This window comes from Hippopotamus amphibius, chromosome 11 (assembly GCF_030028045.1).
Source record: "Hippopotamus amphibius kiboko isolate mHipAmp2 chromosome 11, mHipAmp2.hap2, whole genome shotgun sequence".
NCBI classification, from domain to species: Eukaryota; Metazoa; Chordata; class Mammalia; order Artiodactyla; family Hippopotamidae; genus Hippopotamus; species Hippopotamus amphibius.
The window spans coordinates 4970202-4995248 of NC_080196.1; the positions used below are offsets into that span (position 1 = coordinate 4970202).

Below are 25047 nucleotides of genomic sequence, written 5' to 3' on the forward strand. Positions count from 1 at the left end.
AAAGAAAAGCAGGATTTTATTTAATAAAATTAGAGCAAATTTATTGATTTTTACAGCTATAAATGATGCCATTCAAAACTGTGGTAAATGACTTCAAGTGTATCTGGAAATGTCTTTAAATGCAAGGGTATAATTTATCAAAATCTTGTAGAAATGATGTGTACTGCCAAGTTCACTGGTGAAAAAAATCACATTATTTAAATGCTCTAACCTTCATACCAAGGGTATGGATATCACTGTACCACAAAAGATGAATGCTGTGTAAGAGCCTCACGTATTGTTACATTTACTACTCCTGTACCCCAAATAACACCAGTCACTAAGGAAAGGCTTCAAAAGTCACATCACCACCATTTGCTTCTTCCCAACAGAGCCAAAACACAACTCTAGGCTCATGAACTGCAAATACACATTTAGGGCAGTGGCTTTTTAATTTTTTTTTTTTTTTGGTAGATCTAAATTTGCCTTTTCCTCCTATCAAAGTCCTACTTTCTGAAATTAAAAACTTCACTAAAGTCAAGTCAATGATTTCTGATTTCTATTTTCCACAGGCTTCTACCTTGGAGGTACCATTTCCTGCTTCAAGGGGGCAGGAACAGTCTTACAATAAGTCACTTACTATGTAAGATCAGGAAACAAATGATGCAGCTGTACAACCAAGGTGAGCCCATGTGTTATGAACACAAGATTCTCAGACATGCCAGCGACAGGCCTGATACACAGATTCTCAGTTCATTTTACTGACTCTGGAACCAAGCTGTTCAAAGGTGAATTCTGAAACCAAGGTTGGTGAGGCAAAGTAATATATCAAAATAAACAAAAACATCATCCAAATATTTACATTTAAAAAAGACATTTAAAAAACAGGCTACGTATTAAGTGTGCTTGAACAAACCATGTGTGGAATTGAATTCCATTCATTATGGAGTTAGTTTCTGCTAATAAACACTGACACTACAGAGACCCCTGGCATCCGAGGATTTAAGAGTTGTCGGGCGTTCCCAATCTATGCTAAAAAATGAAACATGACAAATAACTTCCAAGGCGCTAACGTGAACCCCAAAAGTGGAAGGGCGGATACAGCAGGAGACTCGGGAGTCACAAGGCCTGGCGCCCCTATCTCACCATAGCGTGGCCACTGCCTAAGTACCACCAGGAATTCAAGGAAATGCTCTGTAGAGGTCATTTAACTTTTGTGATTACACCTCACTTCATGATGTCCTAGTAATTTCACAAATCTGGACATTCACAAAAATGTTTTGAGATCTATTCCTTGAGAAGATGGAGGGTCTCCTATATTACATCAAATAAAAACCATGCAGTTTCTTAGAGCTCACAGAGCTTTTCCAAAATAAACTACTGATCATACAGCCCAATTAAAAACTCACACACTTTATATTACAGGCGTAGAAAGTTTATAGCTCAGCAATATAGTTCACTCGACACCTTAGCCCTACTTGCAAAGCGATTAACAACTACACAGTAACTTGCTTTACTGTCCTCGGCTTTGGCTCAGATGTTTAAGTACTTAAGCAACTTGGAAAGATTTTTCATTTCTGTTCCCTTCTGTTGTTTTCTGTGGGCATGGGTGCAGGTGGGATTATAGTAAAGAGGGCTCAGTTCATTATGAAGACAGATCAGGAATTAAAGAGCGACTAAAATTTCATTTACTGTTGTTTTTTTTTTTTTACAAAATATATGTGGGAGAATATGGCTTAAGACAGAGGGGAAAAGCCTCTTATTTGTTCATATTATCTTACTGTACTACTTATCCAGTCTGACAATAATGCCAAACTTAATTTACTACCTAGGGCAAGGGTAACTAAGGAATTTTATGAAGTCCAATTAATTTTGCTTCTGATATCTTAAGTGCTTAAACTTTGGGAGTTCGTCGGATTAACTTAAAAAAAAAAAAACCACCACCAAAATACTCCAAAGATTAGATAAAAAACAACTGGTTAACCATTAAAAATTATCCAACTCTTCAACAGATTAGGATTAGCTGGAATTTTGCTTCGTCTGTAGACCAAGGCAACTTTTCTTAAGCAAGACGCTTCTACTGTGGAGAGAAAAATGATCTCTTAAAAAAACAAAGCAGTGGTCTCAACTTATCCCAGAGCCATCTCGGGGTCAGAAATAGAACAATGGACACGTCAGTTTCCACAAATGTTCCATTTTCTTCTTCTTTAAAAAAAGAGTGAAGTTGGTTTTATATATCACAACCAGAATTTTCACGTTTCACAATTTTGGTGCTAGAGATCCCCAAATTCCCTGAATGCACTTGGGAAGGTTTTGGAAGGTGCGTATTACAGCAAACAGCAGCAAAATACCAAAACAATTCTATTGCTAAAAAGCAGCTACTCCTGCCTGTGCCTTTAGAACACTCGTTGTAAAACAGCGACAGCATGCAAATTTGTGCCTTCAAGCGGGATCTGAGCTAGTCTACAGAAGAAACATTGTTTTCCTTGAGAACAGTCCAAGGCAGGACATCCACAATCATACTGGGCAAATGCTGAGTTTTAGGAGGAAATGTCAGGAAATGTCCAAAAGGAAGAGACAGTAGGCATTATATTTAGTATTCTAAAGGCATGCTTCAGGTAGGTCAACAATGATTCTGCTAAGACCAACTGCTCACACACATACACACGCACACACATAGATTTTAATGGTTTAAAAAAAACCAAATTTGTTACTTTAGAAAATAAACACAGTGCATCCTCAGCGACACTCTTGCCAGCCCCTGCCTGCGCAGTCCGCACTTAAGCAGTAGCTGCCTCCTAGGGTGCCACGGCGTCTCCGCACTAACTCCCGTCAGGCCGAACAACATCAGGGCAGGTTAAGGGAAGACCGAGTTGCACAAAAACATTTACTCATCGGATCCCACCGATCGCTTCTGTGCCCGTTTCCTGGGCAACCTTCTTGGTGAAGCTTTATCTGGAAGAAAAGAGAAAGTTTTAACTTGTCTATTATATTAGTGTTCAAGTCAAAAGCATTTTCCTTCAACTTTACCGTTAAATTCAAAAAAGGAACACACATGCAAGAAGACCATCTAATAACAAGTGCCTCTTACCCAGCAGAGGTTTTTTAACCTACCTTTAAAATAATCCCTCAAGAGGTAACTCAAAATGAAAGTCTGCATACTTGTAAGTTGCTAAGTAAATCTTAAAGGTTCTTATCACACACAAAGAAATGTCTTGGTAACTATGTATGCTAACAGATGATAACTAGACTTACCCTGGTGACCATTTTCCAGTGTATACAAGTATCTATCATTATGTTGTATACCTGGAACTAATATGTCAATTAAAACTTTTTGCAATTAGGACAGGAAAAGACTGAATCTTGGTCACCTTAAAGTTGAGGCTACCACACAAAACCTTCCTGAATTCCACAGCTTAGCATGTTTGTACATGCATAAGTAAACTCTTCACAAATAGCATAAGGATTTTATATTGGTTACAAATTAAAGACTTAACATTTACAAATGCAGCAGCATGCAGTTTGCATAATTTCTGACAATTTCATAAATTTACCTGAAATGAGCAGCAGGTTAAAAGAAGTTAGAGTGTATCAATCCTACCACACAAACCATCCTAACACATAAGCAGCATCTTTCTACCTTTTTCTCTTATGTTAGAGTCTTAGTGTGGTCTATTAGGCAAAAAATTAACTGCTGGTGAGTTTCTCCCACTTCTATCCAGGAAGAGGAATCATCTAGAAGTTTCTCTAAAAAGTCAAAGACTATCTTCTCTCTGACCACTGTCTTTCTTGTATCTTCTAGCAGCACCTAAACTATTAGGAACGTAAGTTCTTTGTGGAATAAGTTACACATTATTTTTCCAGTTTAAAAGATGTTTAGTCAATGTTTACAAAGAATATTTAGAAGCTAAGTAAGAATTCTTCTTAAAAAAATCTGCTTAAGAATTTAACGACTGAAATATCACAAGAGAGCTGGCCTCAGTGCTTACTGAGTAGGTTGGTAATGATGTGTTTTGGGGGCTCCAGTGCCTGAAACTGAGCATAGAAGCACTTTCCTGATGAATAAAGCCTACAATTTCATCAGATTTTCAGCAATAACTGAATTATCCCCCCCCCCCCCCACCCAAATACTTCGGAATCCAACAGCCATCCTCTGGACAGAGCTGTTGCTATGGGTGTGAAGTGGTCGTTACTGCCTCCTGACGTCAACCCCCTGCAGCAGGGTTTTGAATACAGGAAACAGATTCTCAGAGAACCTGCAAAGCCTGTTCATTCAACACACAGGGATTTCACTCCATCAGTAAGACAGCTGATACCACCTACCTAACAATGACTCTAATGCCTTCCCACCCACCTAGCCTGTCAGAGTTAAGCAGAGACAAACGAGACACAGAGAGAGCAGCCTGAAGTCATCCAGCTTTCGGGGAAATGGTTCCAAACATCTCAACAGCCTAGAAAGCAGTATTTCATCTCAACAAAGAACAAATAATACTTCTCAGGGGACTTCCCTGGTGGCGCAGTGGTTAAGAATCCATCTGCCAGTGCAGGGGACACAGGCTCGAGCCCTGGTCTAGGAAGATCCTACGTGCCACGGAGCAACTAAGCCCGTGCACCACAACTATTGAGCCTGCACTCTAGAGCCCAAGAGCCACAACTACTGAGCCCTCATGCTAACAACTACTGAAGCCTGTGCACCTAGAGCCCGTTCTCCACAACAAGAGAAGCCACTGCAATGAGAAACCCAGGTACCTCAACAAAGAGTAGCCCCTGCTTGCCACAACCAGAGAAAGCCCGCACACAGAACAAAGACCCAATGCAGCCAAAAATAAGATAAATAATAAAATACATCTTTAAAAACACACACACACACACACACACACACATACAACTTGAGAGTGACTGCTAAGAGAGGAAGAGAAACAGGCAATATTATACGCTGTTGAGAACATAAACTGCAACTACCTTTTGGGAGGGAAATGGAACACTTCCCATAAAAATCAAAATGTACATAGTCTCAGACCTCGCTAGTCTAATTTTAAGAATTATCTCGGGTAAGAGATGGACAAAACAGGAGTAGGGGGTCAAAAGGTACAAACTTCCAGTTATAAGTCACAAGGATTTAATATACAGCACGGGGATTACAGTTAACAATGCTGTACTGTATTACCTGAAAGTTGCTAATAGAACAGATCTTAAAAGTTCTCATCACAAGAAAAAAAAACCTTGTAACTGTGGGTTAGTGTTGACTAGATGATGTGGCAATCATTTCATGTTTTATACAAACATCAAATCATTACGTCGTACATGCAAAACTAGTGTTATGTGTCAATTACATCTCAATTCTGAAAATTATCCCACAATTTTATATATAAGAATATTCCTTAGACTATTAATTTTAATAGCAAAAAACTGGAAAGAACATCCTTCAATACAGAACAGGCTTAATCAATCCTGACATATTTATACAAAATACTACGTAGTTATTAAAAAGAATGAGGTAAATATGTAAGTAGTTATCACAGAAAGACATCCAAGGCAGGAGAACTCAAGTTGTAGAACTGTGTGCACCACACGATGCCATCTGTATAAACGGGCACCCAGAAACAACAGACATATCTACTGATACATGTTTAGAAAACAGAACATATAAACAACAATTATTTATGGAAAATGGGATTTAGTGGAGCCAGAAGGTGATCTTAAACTTACTGTAAAGTATTCACACACTATACAAGAGCTCCCAACACTACATCACATGCCATGAAAAACATTAATTGCCTCACCTCTTCTACTCTGCACTGAAGCAACAGGAAGGAAAAGAGACAGGAAAAAGGTTAGGAATATAGAGAATTCACGCATTTATATACAAACTGCAGATCTGGAAGCATTTCTAACTTAAAGCATAAATACGGTACACAGAGTAAAAAATTAAAGCATTCATTAATCATATTAGATTCTGTACAAGTAATTAAAAGTGTTAAGTAGCACTGACCAAGCATCTTTTGCTAAATCTAAGATACTTAATTTTCATTTAAGAGAAAAATTTCCATTTAAGAGAAAAATTTCCAGCCAAGTTTGTAAGAGTACTTACTGATCTGATTCAAAGTTTCCTGAGGAATCCAGCTCATATCAACATCATTCTGACTTGATGTACCCATCTCTACCTTCTGTATGGGCCTCTTGCGCTGAAAGAACATAAAAACGTTATTTTAAAGGAGTTCCATTATATTGTTTACTATAATTTTAAGAAGACCTATCAAGCTACCTACTTAAATATCTCAATAAACATGTTCTCTTCTAGTTCTAAAACATATTCCTCAAAAATTTTTTAACCAGACAGGGGAAAATCATGTCTATACCCTTTATAAAGAATAAGGAATAAATCTTGACAACATTTATTTTCAGTCTTTAATGACCTTTTCCTCTGCTATAAAGCTTCTATGCTACTATACAAGTGGTATACCAAGTAAGAACTTCTATTTATACAATGATTCTCTTTCATTTTGGGAGTCAAATCTTAAAGAATAAATTTACTTCCACATTTAACAAAATCTGGGATGATTACTGAAATGTTGCATGCAGGCAGAGTCCTGCATTGTTAGCTAAATACTCTTAAATAGCTGGTATAGATAAAACATATCTCATTTATGTGAACCACCTCAAACTTTGTTCCTTGAGTATTTGCAGCAAAACTGCTAGAAAGTAAGAAAGTGATTCAATCCCACTCTTCAGTCCTATTCTTAAAAACACACCCCCCCCCCCAATTATTTACAGAATATTAATTATGCAGTCCAAAAACTGGATTCTGAATACACAGATAAGTGAAAAAATGGCTTATACCTAATATACAAATTTATAGCAAAAATGTAGACTATTATGGAAACAAGGTAAATAAAGTTACAGAAACTAACATTTAAGCACTATTTCTCTTTTAAAGAGTAAGGACTTGAAGCATGATAAAGAGAAGAATGAAATCTTACGTCTGAATTTTAGAAAAAAAATTGTAGCATAATGTAGAGTTACAGTAACAGGGAGAAGGTGAAAATCATCCTGGAGGATACAGACAAAGGACACTAACTGCACAGAGCAGTAAAATCTACACAAATCCCAATCATACATGCACAGTCTCACCTTCAGACCTTATTTTTAAAAAGTAAACAACCCTGTAAATCCACAAACCCACACTGAGAGCAAGAAGCCACAAGTAACTAGGCTGTACTCGGCACGGGAACGGCTTCCGCAGTGCGGCTACCAGAGCTGTCTATGTTTACCTTCCTAGACTCCAGGAGCTGATGGAGGCCGACAACAACCAAGAGCCCAAGACCAGCAAGGAACATGTACATGAAGATTCTGGTGTAAGAGGAGAAAATATAAACGGGTATAGTTCATAAGAAATACCACAGCTAATTAACACTATAATTGTGCTTTAACTCATAAGAGTTGTGAGTTAATTACAACAATTCTAACAAGATGTAAGTTTTCCAAATAATTTGTGGGAAAAATGAATAAAATATTTTAATTTCAACCCAGATCCAAGTAATAGCTGCATAAATTTACCTTTAACAACAATTAGTCCCCCCCCAAAGGAATATGATCTATAATGAATTACTTCATAATTTGTTATATTCAAATCTCAGTTAAAACAACTGCATTAGGTTTTGTCTTCCTCAAATATTAGATTTTGCACAATTTTACTGAAAAATTACTTTAGTGAATTACATATAAGTATACAGTGGAAAACGATTCATCATTCACAAAGAACACATTTTTTCAAGATAAAATCTCCTAATTTATGTTTTCAATAGCAATTCTGGAGGTATGCAACTTAGAGGAGGCTGATGACCAGCTTAAGATGGGGTAGAAAACAATTTAAAGATGAGAAGAGCAAAAAATGAACTACCTTTCTAAAACCATTTTTGTTAGCTTTAACTTTCTTTCCTAACTTGGGATTAACAGTTCTAAGAATCATCTCAAGTATGGATTTAAGTAGTCAGTATTTCACCCAATCTACACTCAGTTCCATTTTCACCATAAAAAATTACGATGACAGAGCAAGTCTTCCAGTTCTACCTCCTGGGATCAAGATCTACATACTGCAACTCTCACTTACGTTTCTCCATCTAACCCATCTTCTCTCTCAATAATTGTAACTGTTTGATTGAAGACAGCATCTTGAAAAACATTGCCCTGTTTAAAAAAAGTAAACCACAAAAGTCTGAAATGCACTGCAAGAATGAAAGCTTACAAGATTTCTTAAAACTGTCACCCTAACACATATACTACAGCTTTCTCATCACTTAGGTCAGTAAGACTCAACAGAGTCGTATGTAAGTACACTAACTCAATGTCAGGGACTCAACTTATGATGTTACTTTCTCCTAAAAAATAAAAAATGCCTCCAACTTTACTAAAGTTGTCCCCACTTTCTTTGAAGGGGGTGGGAAAAGGTGTGAGAAACCAGGGAAGTAAAGTAAAAATAGGATAAAATGTGTAGAAAGAAGCAAAGGCCGCAGAGCACGCTTCTGTTATATGTAATCCTCCAAAGCACAGAAGTGCACGAACACATACAGCAGCAGCTGCAGCAGAACATCATTTTAAGAACCAGACTTGAACAAAAGTCAAATTCATGTTCTATATTGACAGTGGATTGGAAATCAATTTATATTAAGTGGGATAATGACTTTCAGTATCAGAATCATTTTCTGTGGTGGCCTCCAAATAATTTTGTCAGCTCAACACAATTTCAGTTTTCAAATACATGAGAATCACTGAGACAACACACAGCTGTGCTCAGTGCTTTGTGTGAAGCATTGAGGTAGTACATTTTCCAAACTGTCACTACTGACTGCTGAATTGTAACGCTTTAAGTCTTATTCCAAGATCTTTCAATTAGAATTCCTCTATCGATAATTCCAAGATGAAGCTAAAGTTCAAAATGGAACCAAAACTATAAATATGCTTGATGTTTAATTCTGCTCAAAAACAAGGTCAAATGTATAATCCTTCAAGCTACTAAACTATAAAGTCGAGGAAGCTTAATACACTGTTTTGAAAATAAGGATGGGGAATTCCCTGGAGGTCTAGTAGTCAGGACTCGGCGCTCTCACTGCCAGGACTCCCTGGCTCGGGAATTAAGATCCTGCAAGCTGCGCAGTGCAGCCAAAAAAATAAAAATAAATAAAAATAAAAAAATAGACGAAAAACCTTTCCCACTTTCCACTAAGTAGTTTTAAAAAAACACAAAAGAAAAACTTAACTGCAGCCATGAGAAAGTTAACTCAGACATAAAAGTAAATATGTGGACATGGGTGCTGAAAATGTTGAATAAGCTTTCAAGAGAGGATGCTATTTCCTTCTCTGAAAACTTTTTGAAAAGGGAATAGCTTAGATGTGCTCCCCTCTGAAGGAGGACGTAACAGTTGGCATCTAGAGGTCAACTCCCAGCAGTAAAATTCTAGTGGGCTTCTTGCATTCATTAATTGCATGTATGCAGCCTTGGAAACATAGTAAAATATCCTAAGAAAGACAACAGAGCTTATGTTAGGCTATCTGGGTCTCATAAACCATACGCCTTACTAATATCCTAAAACTATTTGGCTATATTTTATCTATGAGTATACAAAAGGATAGAAAAATAGTCATACAAAGTCCTTAAAACTTACAAATAAAAGTAGTAAAATGGGCAAACTACAAGCAGCAAAACAGAGGTACAAAAATCACTTAATGTACATTAACATCTGAAGAAGTAGTAGATTCCACTGTGTGGCTTACTGTTCCTTCTCTTTTTAAGACCCAGCTGGAGTCACTTTGACTTTCCTACCCCTGCACTTCCTTGTCTCTAGAATGTACTACTTATGCTGTGATGTCCGTCTACAACCACCTGCCCCACTGGGATAATAGACTTGAAGACAGTAATGTGCATTTATCTTTGCTTCCGTGCTGCCTACCAGTTTCAACCACAAAACAGACACTTGAATGAATAAATACAAGAATATTCATTAAACAATGTCAACTGTCCTCACCCATCCCTTAAAAAAAAAAAAAGAAGGTGGTTTAGAGGGCCTTACATTCAAATCTTTGTAGTTCAGGTTGATGACCAGACCAAAGGGCCGCCCACCCATGGGCTCTGCAGGAATGAAGGAGTACTCGAAAGTCGCCTGTCTCTGGGGCGGCACTACAGTGTTCAGAGGAAGAGCTGTGAAATTCTGGATATAAAACTGGTAGTCCTGAGGATAACGAAATGAAGCGTCTAGAGATTCAACGATAAAATCTTCTGTACCCTTGTTTGTAAAGCCTACCAGGAACTTCACAATGTTATTTGCTGGAAAATCTAAGAAACAAAAAAAGAGACGGAAAGGTTAGAAAACATTCAAAGGGTACAAAATAAGTAGACATTACAAATGGATTCTGGCACCCCTTCCCACTATGTACAGACTTGGGTTTCAGAACCCTGTTCAGTAAAGCACTCCAGCCGTCCACTAACTAGCAACGGACTGGAGTTTGTATGTAAGCTGAAACCCTGTCCACATGCCAGCATCCCAACTTAAGAGTTGAAATGAGCCCCTCAATTTCAGGCCAGATCACTTCCAAGTTCTATGTTTAAGGAGGAGTTGTGTACTTTCAACAGTAAGATTATTCTGCAGTGGGGCTACATGTCTTGGTGAAGTCACCTTCACCTCTAACTCAGCATCTGCTACCTGCGCAGATAATGGACAAAAATGACAGAAAGGTAAAGTCTAAGAGGTTCACCTGAAAACTGTAATATCTGTTAGAACATTAAAAAAAAAAAAAAAAAACAACAGGCAATCCTTATCTACTTTAGTCAAAATGCAAATCTGAAGGTAAGACCCAAGGAGGCAGCTACAAAAATAAATGGAGAAAAACCACTCTCAATCAATCTGTACTTTCTGTAGGCAAAGAGCTGGGATATACATGAAAACAAAACAGAAAGCTTGAGAAGACCAAGAAAATGGATAACCTCAAATAATAAGTCTTCCGATAATTATCCTGTGGTCTACAGAGCTGTTTCATCCATTAAAGCACAGGTTCTGGGCTGGGACAGATCGGGGCCTAAATTCTGTCTTCACAATCTGTTTACTGAGAAATCCTGGGCAAGTCGTAACCTGTAAACCTCAGTTCAACAATACCTCTCCTCTTAGGGTTCCAATTAGGATTGAATAATACACTCAAAATATTGAAAACAGTGCCTGCCACATAGCTCTCAAGAAATATAAGCCATTAGTTAATTTTATTCTAAAGCAATGTAGGCTCTAATCAAGGCCTAACTATAAAGACTTAATATTTCACTAATGTTTACACTCAACATATGAATGTTATTGTACTGTGGCAGTTTGAGAAAAGTTTAAAAACATTATCTTTCAAAGGGACAATTTCTAGTTAAAATGGATAGTATTTATTTTCCCCCTTAGTTTAAATGCTAGAAATGCTACCCTACAGATATGGGTATTCACACATGTAAGTGGGTTTTTTCCCAAAATGTGTCTGCACTATACTTGTAAAATAAAAGTCTTAATCATTATTCATACTTCCCCAAAAAGTGAAATTGTCATTTTAAAAATTCCAGTATCTAAATTACAACCAACACTCCTCTCTCACCTTCTCCTTTCACAAACAGGATGGTTGTATCTGCACTTGGTGAAGCTTCCGGTTCACCAGATAAATCTTCTTCCTCTTTATCTTCAGCCTAAGGAAAACGTTAAAAACAGATTACTATGGGGGGGAAAACACATCATTTAAGAACAATGACTTCACTAGATCTGGGACAATATATATACTGTTTCTCCAAGGCTGTGCTGGGATCAGTAGTAGAATGAATTTCATGGTAACTCATCAGTTAAAATAAAACCTGAAGAGCAGCACATCTCAAAGAGTCCTGTGCACACCGACCCCCTGGGGATGGCGCAGCTATGACTCAGGCACAGGGTGAAGCCAGAGGGTCTGTACTTCTAACCAGCACCCGGAAAATGCCCAGGAAGCTGGATCTCACTTTGAACTGCAAGGTCTAGAGGGTGGGTTGGTAAATTTTCTGTAAAGTTTGAAAAAAGTTTAAAAACAGTATTTTTCAAAGGGACATTTAATTTCTAGTAAAATAGATAGTACTTATTTTTCCCCTCAGTTTAAATGCCAGGAATACTACCTTCCAGGAAAAGAGAAAGTCTCAAACACAGTCTCTGTGCCACCCCCCTCCCCCACAAAGGGTGAAGGAAACAAGACTCCAAAGGAGGTGCTGGCCAAGGACTCAGATAGCAAATATTTTCGGCTTTGGGAACCACGAGGTCCCTGTTGCAACTACTGCACTGCGGGGACAGCATGAAAGCACCCAGAGACATCACGGATAAAAGACAGGGCTCAGCGGCTTTGGCCGCAGCTGCGTCCTGCAGACCCCTGTGCTAGGGCCTGCTTATGGGCCTTTCTATGCTGAGTAACAAAACAACTTCCCCAGGACTTCCCTGGCAGTGCAGTGGTTAAGACTGCGTGCGGCCAAAAACAAAAGCAAAACAACAAAAAAAACAAACAACAATTTCCCTGTGAGAAGTTGTCACACAACTTGGAAGAAATGGTTTTTTAAAAAAAATGTAACCCGCGAAGTACTGGGGAGGAAATGTCCTGAAATACAATTAAACTTGTAAAACTTGGTACATTTACTATTAATCACTGAATTGTATGCTTAAAATGAGTATCATGATATGTAAATTATATTTTAATAAAACTGTTAAAAAATGTCAACAAATTTTAATTAAAAAATATAAACCCCAGTGCAGCATTTCTCCAGGCATCAATGAGAATTACAGATACGCATGTATCTGAAATGTTCAGGCCCTTAATACTGTAAATTGAGATGCTTAAGGGCACCACTATTTACTGGCATTTAACTTCCATTTATGCAAATTCTCTCTCTCCCCCAATAGACACACCTCTCGAGCAGACTGTCTTACATTTTAAAAATTCTCCACACCCACCTCATATGCTTAAGAGAAGGCACTCAAAACATTTGTTCAATGACTGTACAACTGTATTATAAGTTATATTTTAAGTATGTTTAGTGATACCTTCATTTAATAAGAGTTAGTGAATTTCTACTTTTGGGAAAAGAGACCCACAAGTAGAAAAAGAGACCAGAAACAGGAAGGTAGGGCATAAGCTGTCAGATAAAGACAAAAGGACACACATGAGAAACAAGAGAAATCATCCCTAACGTCTGATTAACAGGCTGTGGAGTAAATAGAAACGAAAGCAACAAGGTGAAAGCTCAAAGCACTGGAGCCTTATCAAAACAGGAATTAATTTATGGAAGCAAGACGGACGGTAAATGCTGAAGTCCAGACTGGACAGACAAATGTTGAGGTAATTATGGAACATCCAGATATGCTATCCCGCAAAGAGCTGAAAACCCAGGTATGGAGCTCAGCAGGGGAAGTGGCTAGAAACGAGATCTGGAAGTCATCACTGTAAGGTGGTGGTGGCTAAACCACAGGTTTCATCAACACTGAGGAAGAGGACGTCCCTGGTGGCACAGTGTTTAAGAATTCACCTGCCAACGCAGGGGACACAAGTTCAAGCCGTGGTCAGGGAAGATCCCACATGCTGCGGAGCAACTAAGCCTGTGCACCACATCTACTGAGCCTGGCAGAGTAGCCCTGGCTTGCCACAACTAAGAACCAATGCAGCCAAACAAACAAACATTAAGGGAGTGAGCAGAGAGAGAAGGTAGTAGATACCAGGCAGCAGCCGCTAAACAGAGAAAACCAAGGGGAGTGCCACAGAGGTTAACGAGGGGACTCAAGGAAGGGGTACTTGGCAAATGCTAAAGAGGTCAAACAGGGGCAGAATCAAAACAGGCCAGGAATTTGGCAATTAGGTCACTGGTGACTTAGCAAGAACAGTTTTACTAGATACACGGGACCAGACCAACCACTGTTAGAGAACAAATGTGCAATGAGCAGAAGAGAAAGATGTACAATTTACTCTTTCAGGAACTGCGCTGGTAAAAAGAAAAGAAAACATGTAGCAACTTAAGGTGGAGGAACACAAAGTGGAGGATGTGCCCAGATCTGTAGTTTAATAGAATGAAGTCAGGGAGAAGGATCAATGCTTGAAGTTACAGAAACAGGACAATAAACAAAGCCCCACAGGACAGGACAGGGAGAAGGTGGGAGGGCCAGCCTTAGAAGAGAGTAAACTCACTGCTAAAGGAGAGGTTTAATAACGATGGGTGAATAATGGATTCACAGTAGAATGTAGAAAACCTGACAAAGCTCACACTTGATGGCCCTCACTTTGACATCAAAGAATGTTGTTGCTAAGATTTTACAGAGGACTGATTTTAGAGTTTAAAAGTGGTTAAGGAAGTTCTATGTAGGCTAAATTACAGTAGTCTAAGAGAGAAAATAAAATTAGCTAGAAGCATAACACAATGATCCTGATTCTAGCCCAATATTCTCACTGTCATACTATAATTTTATGGTAAAAGTTTCAGAGTTGAACAACCTCTAAAAGGTCTTCTCTAAGCCCTCCAAGAGGAATCTTCACAGAACATATTTTATATATTGTTTCTTGTCTGCTCATCACTCCTGCCACCAAAATGCATACACTGTCCCCAAGAACATAAACTCCATGAGAGCAGAAAGAATATCTGGTTTGTTCACCTGGGAAATTCAAAACAGTGCTTGGCACATGGTAAGAACTCAATAATTCCTTGCTTATTGAGTGATGGAAAGAAAGAAAGAGGAAACTAAGACCCCGAGAGATAAGTTGCCCAAGGTCAGAAATCTAAGTAGTATGTATCCCAAATCCATCAACAAACGGTCTAATGGTCCCACCACAACATCACCCTCACAGACTCATATTCACATCATCTTGAACTGTTCTTTGTTTCACATCTCCCACTTTGTGTCAGAAAATACTTACGAATCATCCTCAATGACTGGCCCCATTCTCCCAACTTCAATCCACTTTGATCCCAGTAACAAACCTCTAAAAGCAAAAACTATAACACCAGATCTGTCTATAAAAGGGACAAATTCTAGATACACTATATATATACATATTAAATCGAACACAGCACTAACCAAATCTGTGGGTTCATCTTCTTCCACCTCTGCTTCATCGTCTTCATCTTCAATTATAGAATCTTCCACTGTTTCTTCATCTTCTGTAAGATCTTCAGCCGCTGCCAATGAGCCTAACAATAAAATACAGAACAGTTAACCTTTACCCTGGAATACCAATGTTCCTAAATATCAGGTACAGGCAAAGAAAAATTTCCCCTGGAATAACTCAATCTCCCAGTTCACTGAAGTGATGCTAAATTACAAGGCATCAAAGAATACTCATATTTTTATCTTACTGCTAGTCTTATCAACTGCACAGTAATTTCAGTGGAAAATGCTGTTTAATTTTAAAAAGCAGTTGAAAAAATGAACTGCTAAAACTGAAGATGCCTTAAAGCCCAAATAAAGAAATTCAAGCAATTTTGTTAAGCATATTAAAGAAAGTTTGTTTTAGAAGTAAGAAACTCTATACTTTAATCCATCATTAACCATACAAAACAAACCAAAAAAATCTAGGTATAAAGGAAAATAGCAATCTAAATATCTAGGCAAGAAATCCTGTTATTAGAGTTGACTACAGCTCAAAATTCTTAGTACTTGATAGCATGTAATTCCAAGGAAAAAACATCTGCAAGGCATCCATGGTAGACACTAGCTCTCAAAAAACACATTTGGTTTAGTAAAAACTATACTGGTAATTTCAGGGTTGAAAGCTGAGAAAGCAAGAATTTAAAAAAGAAATATTTATCGGTTTATTTAATTTGGCACCCGGGATCTTTCAGTTGCGGCATGCATGCAGGGACTGAACCTGGGCCCGCTGCACTGGGAGCACATTGGGAGTGCAGAGTCTAATCCGCTGGGACCACCAGGGAAGTCCCAGCACACATTTATTTTTGCATACAGCTTCAAACATGTTTTAAGATACTTTTTATTTCTCCTACACTTAACATCATAGTGAAAGTTAAGCATAACAATGCCAAAAAATTATAAATCATAATTTTATAGACAAAAAGTACACATCACATTAAATCTATTTCAGGCAAGACCCTCAAAAGAAATTTCAAAGTTCTAGTGACTCTTCCAACATTTCTTAGAAAGAATGATGATGTGGCAATTCAGTAGAGGGGAAAAAAAAATATGGGAAAAGAAGCATGTGCACATGCTGTAATACCCAGGAGAAACCGTATATACCAAGGACTCTGCGTTTTAAGTCTTATGCCAAATATTAAAGAATAATGAACCACACTTTATGAACTGAAAATCAGCTTCTATTGCTTGCTAAACAGACTAAAACTGCGTTAATAATTTACAAGTCATTTTTTAACACGAGTAAGAATACATACGTCTGACATAATAGTCACCCTTAGTTTCAAGGCTTCTCAACATATACAATGGCTTTCACCGGCTTTCACTGTATATTTACTAAACAATGTGTTTTAACGCTAACCAGTAACAATTTTGTGCCTAAAAGAAAAAAAAACTAACACTTTTCTTTTGGAAAAATTTAGAGACAACATCTTTTGCAAGGCTATTCCACATAACAAAATGTTCAAAGATACCCAGTTACATACTGATGTATCTTAAGAAAAGATTCTTTAGCCTGAAAAAATATACTTTAGATTCTAAACAAGGACGGTTACAAAATTTTCTTAAAATGAAAACACCGATCAGCAAGCAACTCCTAAAGGAAAATCATTCCTACTTAGACCTGCAAATAAACGAACAGTTTTGGTTAGTTCTCCCACTTGGCTTTCCATCCATTAAATGGAAGCCAGTCACTCTTCTATGCAAAAAGACTCGTGGGTACCCGTCCGTCTCATCCTGCCACACAGCTTGCTTAAAGGTACGGAATGAACGGAGCTGCAGGGACCGCTTAGTCAGACTAACTCCACAGAGGGGAAAACGAGAGTTCACGACGGAACCAGGGCAAGAAGCCGAGGGCCCGCGTCTCTAACGTCCTGCTCCCTATTTTCACACCAGGTGAACGGCCGGGATCAACCGAGGTGAAAACGTAAAGCTCGAAGGAGACCGCACTTTCTCAAGGCAACGCGGTGCTTCCGGAACCAGAGAGCGGCAACACAAAGTCGTTACAGAAAAAGGAGCGCGAAAGGAGGGCTCCAGGGACGGACGGGCCCGGCGGGGCGTGGGGCTGGGCCAGCGGGGAGGACGGGGAGCCGGGCGGCGAAGTCGGGACGCCTGGGGACCCAGGGCCGCGCCGCTGAGCGGGGGCAGCACCACAGGCGCGGCCGAGCGTCCGGGCGCGCGGAAGGCCAGGCCTCCGGCTAAGGAACGGCGGGCTCCCGGCGCGGAGGCTAAGGACACGTCAGCCCAGCGCCGACCGCAGGCGAGGGGAGGGGCGGCGGCCGGCGGCGGCGCCAGGGGCCGCCGCGCGCTCGGACGCGGCCTGCCCGCCGCCCCCCGGCCCCGCTCCGGCCCCCGCGGCCAGGCCGCCGGCAGCGCCCCGCGCTCGCGTGCAGGGGGCGGGGTGGGGGTCCGGCGGGGCCTGGCGCGCCCGGGGGCCGCACGGTGAGCGGGGGCCCGGCGGCCGCGGAGGGAGGGAGGGAGGCCGGCTGGGTGTGGGGACGGGGACGGACGCCGCCCACAGCCGCCAGCCTGCCGCCGCCGCGTTCCCCCTCCGCCGGGCCGGGCCCCGTCACCCGCTCCCCTCGCCTCGCCTCGCCTCGCCTCACCTCCAGGGCCGCCGCGGAGCAGCAGGGCGGCGGGGAACAGCAGCAGCAGCAGCAGCAGCAGGCGGGGGAGGGGCCTCATGGCGCGGCCGCTCCGGCGTCCGGTGCCCGTCCGCGAGGGCTCTCGGCGGCTCCGGCAGGAATGGCGTTCCTCTTCATCCGGGCTCCGGGCGGGGAGGGGTGGGGCACGTAGCACGCACGGCCTGCGTCACGCCCCCTTGCCTGGTCGGGGCGCGCCGCCAGCTTGGCTGCCGGGCTCAGGGCCGCGGGGCCCCGGGAGTCACGTGGCCGGGCGCCCGGACCGCTGAGATTCCCGCGAGAGTCCGCCTCGCGTCCCCGTCGCGCGCCGGCCGCCTGCGGTCTGCCTCTCGCCCCGCCCCCCGTCCCTCCCTCCCTCCCGAGACGTTAGCGTCGTTCGCGGTCACTCTACTTGAGCGAGACCGGCCCGGTGACGGGCGTGATAGAGTCTTTGTGTAATTTTAAATACAGGCGCTGTGAGGGACGTGAGCTACCTGCGTGGGGCATCGAAGAGCAAGAATACGTTTTGGAATATATAATTGTTAAAGAAAAAAAAAAAGCATAAAAAACACACCGTGGAAAATCTCGGCTCCCCTCTGCAGACACGCTCACCCACAGACGAGTAGGGACAGTCCTTCCGTGACTTTCCAGAGCGATGTCACCCAGGACAGTGCCCGGAAGAGAGTGAGCCTTTAGGAAACATACGATGCGGGCGGCGATTGCTGGGCCGTCCTCTCCTCATCTGGCGTGGACCTGGGGCTGCCGCCAGGCATCCGCTATGTCACGCAGCTAAACGACGCGAATCCCAGGTCCTGCTGGGCTAGGCGAGCGCCAGGTGTCACGCGGATGACGGGCCGAGCCCTCTTCGGCCTTGGGGTATGGAAACATACTGTGTGCAGAGACCTCAAATCAGACACCGTTTCTGTTTTTTCAGAATGCAGGTGTGACTTCTTGCAGATATCACTACCCCACCTGAGGCTACATTCTAATTACAATATTGATCTCATTACATTAGTCATCATCATATCTCATCTGATTATTTGAAAGATGGTTGTAAGATCAACAGGAGACATTAAATGGAAGTTACACTGGGGGATGGTGAAAAGAGAACTAAAAAACTCCTAGTGTCCCCCCTTTCGAGCTGTGTTACCCAGCCAGACCCCTTTACTTTTCCGAGCCTAGACTTTCTTGTGGGCTTGCTATTGCCAATCCCTGTCGTTTAATCTCTGAAAATCCTTAAGAGCTGGATCTTATTTACTGAGAAGAAAAGAGACACAGAAAGTTTAGTAACTTCCGCAAGGCTTAAAAGCTAATCAATGGCAGATGCAAGATTTGAACCTCCTCTGGCTTAGGGCATCTGCTGCTCTACTCCTGCACTGGCTCTGCTCAAGTCCTCCTTGCCCTGGGGCCCCTGGAAAAGGCAGCTTGCGGCGGATGCTGGCACCATCTAATTCTGCTAAAGTCACAGCCTAACAGTGCTGGGCTGAACCGGCTCAGCTCCGCACCACGAGGGCCGCCACCGCGGCTGCCGCTAAGGCACCTGGCAGAGGGGGAGGGGCTCCCTGAGAAGGCTCCTCCCACTTTGCTGCTGCCTCCACGCCCGGGCACGGCGACCAAGGTTGCCACTCCGTGCCAAAGCCGTCAAGACTGCCCACACCCCTTGTGCGGCTGCATCTTGCAGAGTTCTCTACTGGCATGGGAAGAATCTCCCTCCCCAACTTTGAAGCACTTTCTTTTCCATGAGTTTCGAATCAAACCTACTCTGTGTCCCTGATGCCAGACCGGTTTTTTGGCAGACGCATCCTTTATTTAACTTGCTGCTCTCTCCCAGCACCAGAAAGAATCTGCTGTGGACTGCAGCAGGGGATAAAAGAAAAGAAAAAAGAAAATAGAGAGACCTGTGTGATTGTAATTGGTACAAAAATAAAAAGCGGTAGCCTATGGAGCAGGGAAGTAAAATCCTCGTTGCCCCGATCCTGGTGCCCACAAACTCCGCACGGCTGTGATCGCCATCCTCCCTGTACTGAGCAGTTCCCGGGGTGCCTACCCAGAGCTCTCCCCTTGCTGGGTGCCCAGCTCCATGTTTGCTCTCGTGCACCTCTGCACCTGCCTCTTTGAAGATCTGTGTCTTCCAAGAACATACCACATCCTGTTATTCTCATTCTTACAGCTCAGGCAAACCCACACTTGATTCTCCACTGTTGTCATTGCACTTCCTTGGAATTTGTAAGAGCAGAGCTTTATTTTCCTTTGATTTCTTAAGATTTCCCTCAGCATCATCAGCAAAGGTGCCTATTAAGCCCTGGTTTTTGTTCTGGGTGTTCCCCCAGGTAACCCAGTAGCTAAGGAGCTTCCTCATGTCCTTAAACATTTGCTCAAAGGCAACCTCCTCAGTAAGGCTCACCTCACTCCCAGTTTACAATTACCACTCCGAGCCCCTCCCTTGAAGTCTCAGTTTCTTCTATTTCCTTTTTTTTCACAGCGCTTTTTATCTTCTAACACAATATATAGTTTATTACCTCTCCTGTCTGTCACACATTGAGGCCAGGGGTCTCTGTGCCTTCAGTCAATGTTACAGAACAGCGCCTGGCAACAGTGGTAACTCAGAAAATATTTGTTCAATTGGTTGTATTATTACAACAAATGTAACATCTCTCCTCCACAAATCTGCAACCTAAGTTCAATTGTAGACCTAATAAGAAATGAGAAACTATCAAGCAAAAAAAGTTATGTTTATTATATGCAAGCAAAGACTTTGTTCTTTCACCTAGCAAGGGCTAAAAAAAAGAATAGGTTTTTTGTACTTTACTTCTGAAAGAAAAAAATTCTTTTGTGATCTTTATGTAAAAGGAATGCTACGGGGCAGGGAGGGAGACTGACCCCAGCCTGGTCGTCTTCCTTCACAATTCACAGATCCCTCACTCCCACCCCTGCTCAGCTCATGTTTCCTGGAAAAGAACAAACAAAATCACAACCACCACTTTCCTCCATCTGTACACTCATGATTTGCACTCCTTTCTGTTCCAATAAAAAACATTTATGGGCCTATCAAAGGTCGTCCATCATTTGTGGTTTGGATTTCATCTCCCGCTCAAAACCATGTGATTCTGAGAATAGCTGTCTCCCCTCTACCTCATAGTAAATTTCTACGTCTCCAATTCATTGCTCCCGTCCGCGTGCAAATATACTGTAATATTGCCCGTCTTAAAGTACAAAATTCTCCCCCGGCCCCCGTTCCCCTCAGCAACAGCCTTGTTTCTCTGCCTCAGACACAGTACAAATTCCCTGTCTCACCTCTCAGTTTCCTCTCTGCTTACTCCACGGGGCTCTTAATCTCCACCTCTGCGCTAACACACCTTGTCTTGCTGAATCCTAAAGTCCTCACCTGAGCCTCCCTCCCCACCTCTTTCTTTAACACCTGTGTCTCCAGGCTCGAGGACAACATCCTCTCCTGGTTTTCCTCCCACCTCACTGCCCGCCGCCTCGCCTCTGCCCGGCCCTGAAATGTAGGCCTGTTGGAGTGGATACGTAAGACTGAGACACTCCCCCGCAGACATTCAGTGAGAGGGCCTGAAGGAAGTCCACTGACCCCACGGTAAGGAATGCACGGCTGAGAAGGGCTCCGGCCTCGCTGAGAGGACCAGTGGTGGGCTGCCCTGGGTAGCCCCAGGCTGAGGGTAGGAGACGCTGGCCACAGGGCACAGGCGATGGGGAGTGGTGTGCCGAGTGCCACGGCAACGGTTAACACGATCTCTGGGCACTCGACTTAAGGCTTAATTTACACAATTAAAGAAATCAAGAGAGATCAGGAGGCTGAGGATAGTGATCCCAATAAAAAGTCATGGTCTCCTCCTCTGCCGGGCCTGAGCCTGTTCTCAATCCCAGAACCCCAACGGGAAGGGGCGCCAGGTGGCTGTGATGAGAAGCCCTGACCCACCACACCGGCTGTTCAGGAGTGGACACCCGGGCCTTCCTCAAAGGGACCGGTGGGCATCTACTCACAGGAATCACACGTCGAGGAAAGGAGAACACCCAGGCTGTTAGAGGATCGTGGGGCCCAAGGTCAGAACCGACATTATGTCTGAAACCCAAAGTGCCAACGTGGCCCCTGTTAGGGTCGGAGTATGTGGCAGCCAGGTGGTAAGTGGCGTCCCTGCCCAGGTCCAGCCAACAATGGGTCCTTCAGGTTACCAGACCCACCCCTATCTGATCCCTGGAAGTACAGCTGTGATGGACATACTTGGTGGCTGAAGGAACCCTCACTGTTGTTTCTAGTGAGAGCTATTCAGGATTAAGAGCATGAAAGGCCAAGTGGAAGCTTCTGAAACTGCTACCACCACTCCCCTCCCCAGCCAAGAGTACATTAAAAACACGACCACATCCCAGGGGAATGGTAGCACGGTGAGCCACTCTCAGAGGGGTTGTGGTCTCTGGCAAATTCCAACTTAACTTATCAGCTGGGCCCTGCACCAACTAGATGGCAGATGACAGTGAAATTCCGAAACGTAACCAAGTAGCAGCCTCAGCACCTCCCGCTCAAACGCAGCAGTTGACCACAATTTGTCCTACTAACCCTTCTCCCGCATGTTCCTAAGAACAAGACTGGTCAGAATCCTGGGGAAACTGGGGTGGAGGCAGTGACTGACTGCTAACAGGCTTGAAGAAATTTGGGGGTGGGGGGGGGATGGAAACACCCTAAAGCTAGATTGAGTGGTTATTGCATGACTTTAAAAAATCACTGTACACTTACAATAGGTGAATTTTATAGTATGTAGATCATCCTTCAATATAGGGAAGAGTATGTAAAAAAAAAATCTATTAGTTGTAGTAATTCCTCGTATTATGCAGTTTTTATACCTATTTGGGAGATAATAGAAGATAGATACACACACACACACACACATATGCACCTGTCTCCCCGTTTCTGGCACAGAACTCCTGAAACCCTAGTGCTGAGAGCACAGGGAACATCTTTTGTTCTAACGAGGTGACTCTGGGTGGGCGCCTGGATGGGGGCTGGTCACCAGAAAAACAAGCCATGGTTAGAAGCTTAGAATTTCAGCCCCAGCCTCCGCTCTCCAGAGAGGGCGGGGGGGTGGAAATGGAGTTAATGATTAATCATGCTGATGGAGGAGCTTCCACAGAAATCCCAAAAGGACAGGATTCAGGGAGCTTCCAGCTTGGCGAACAGATCCAAGTGCTGGGAGGGTGACTTGCCCCCGCTTCAAGGGGACAGACGATCCCATGCTTGGGACCCCCCAGACCCCGACTTATGTACCTCTTCATCCTGCTGTTTGTATCCTTAACGGGCTGTTAAAAGTCAGTGTTTCCCTGCATTCTGTGAGCTGCTCTAGCAAATTAATGGAACCCGAGGAAAGGGTCATGGGAACCCCTGATTTATAGCTGATATCTTAGAGGCACAGGTGACAACCTGAACTTGCCACTGGCCTCTGAAGTGGGTGGAAGCAGCCTTGTGCGCTCCAATGCCACCTCCAGGTAGATAGTGGGACCACCAGCTGGTGTTGCAGAGAATAGCTGTGGGAAAGACCCAGCTCACACCCCTGTCACAAGTGCTGTGAGTGTGGGGGGAGGGGGAGAGGAAGGGAGAAACATGGAGGAAACAATGGAGTTCTCCCCAAACACTGTTCTTGCAGCGCCAACGCTCTTTGCTTAGGAGTGTTCAAATCCTCTTGGCCAAACCGAAGTGGAAGCCATCAGTGGGGTAGCTGTGCTCTGAAATCTTGAAAATTCTCTTCTCGCAACATCTTCTTTGACCTTAGCCCCATAAGAATCCCCAACAGTGCTCCAGAGCTATTGAGTTTTCACCATAGGGTGCTCACTGGAATTTCTTTTTCTTTTTTTTTTTTAATTTTATTTATTTATTTATTATTTTTGGGGGGGTATACCAAGTTCAATCATCTGTTTTTATATACATATCCCCATATTCCCTCCCTCCCTCGACTCCCCCCCCATCACTGGAATTTCTTAAACACACATTCTAGTTGTTGTTGCAAGCTTGGCTTGCGAAATATGGGGAGATCTCGGTCCTGTTTCACAACTTACCCCTCACTCACTCGTCCCAACGGTTATACTTACACAGGCAAATGTTACAGTCCTTTAACAATAGATGTGATGTACAAAATATTTACATTTTTACATTGATATTAGCAGAGTCCTATAATTCTTAAAATGGTGGGACGGTGAATTCAGTTCTCACAGCAGCTAGTATAGAGGAGTCTGGAACCTACACCTGATGATTCTGTGTTGAGTGCTCTTTGTGCTGGGGCCTACTGTCTCCCATGAGCTATAATTTAGGGAAGAATGTGCTGAGAACCCTTAGAAAGTCATAGATAAAGTAGAGGAGATAAGTATCACTTTCAGATAAAGATGAGGGTGACATTTCCATTAAGCCTTGAAAGATGTGCATGTTTTAAATATGAGGAACTGGGTGGTGGAGGTGGAGAAGAGAGTTGAGTTGGGGCAGGAAAGGGTGTTCTAGGACAAGGAAACCATGTGCGCAAAGGCACATGCATGTAATCTGGGGCCAGAGCATGTTAAGGCAGTGAGGTCTGGGCTACCAGTAACAACTGGAAACCCTGTCCATAAAATGTAACTCAATAAATTGTTTCAATTATATAATGAAATATCACACAGCCTTTAAAAATGATAGCGATATGTTGAGACTGGCAATATGGAAAAATGCTTATCAGAAACACTACAAGTCAATGGGCTTCCCCGGTGGCACAGGGGTTAGGAACCCGCCAGCCAGTGCAGGGGACACAGGTTTGAGCCCTGGTCCGAGAAGATCCCACATGCTGCAGAGCAGCTAAGCCCATGCGCCACAACTACTGAGCCTGCGCTCTGGAGCCCGTGAGCCACAACTATTGAGCCCATGCACCACAACTGCTGAAGCCCACGGGCCAAGAGCCCGTGCTCCGCAACAAGAGGAGCCACCACAATGAGAAACCCACATACCGCAAGGAAGAGTAGCCCCCGCTCTCTGCAACTACAGAAAGCCTGTGCGCAGCAACGAAGACCCAATGCAGCCAATAAATAAAATTAATTAATTAAAAAAAAGAAACACTATGCGTCAAGATGGCCTGTATGGTTAAGAGGTAACCGCTTCAGAGGGAAAGAGGGTTGCAGGAAGGATTTTCTTTAAGGCTAGGGTAAGAATTCAATAAAGAGTTGTAATTACAGGTGTGAGAGAGTAGACGTGATCAATGGAGCAAATCCTCAAGAAGAGGCAATGGGTCACAGCCAGGGGAACCAGGAACGAGGGGGGAGGAGAG

General features: G+C 42.9%; 1 protein-coding gene across 2 annotated transcripts; it reads right to left on the reverse strand.

Annotated features, from left to right (window-relative positions):
• Positions 1–426: 426 nt before the first annotated feature.
• SSR1 (signal sequence receptor subunit 1) lies at positions 427–18045 on the reverse strand. Of its 2 annotated transcripts, XM_057698928.1 has the most exons (8): positions 17741–18045; positions 15069–15181; positions 11596–11683; positions 10047–10309; positions 8090–8166; positions 7251–7329; positions 6071–6164; positions 427–2934 (listed from the first exon to the last, which is right to left on the reverse strand). In XM_057698928.1, the coding sequence occupies exons 1-8, from the start codon at positions 17817–17819 to the stop codon at positions 2867–2869; spliced, it is 861 nt and encodes a 286-aa protein (XP_057554911.1). In that variant the 5' UTR covers positions 17820–18045; the 3' UTR covers positions 427–2866. The 2 variants fall into 2 exon arrangements, with proteins under 2 accessions (XP_057554911.1, XP_057554912.1); XM_057698929.1 differs by lacking the exons at positions 7251–7329; positions 8090–8166 and having other exon boundaries at positions 17741–18041.
• Between the last annotated feature and the right edge of the window lie 7002 nt (positions 18046–25047).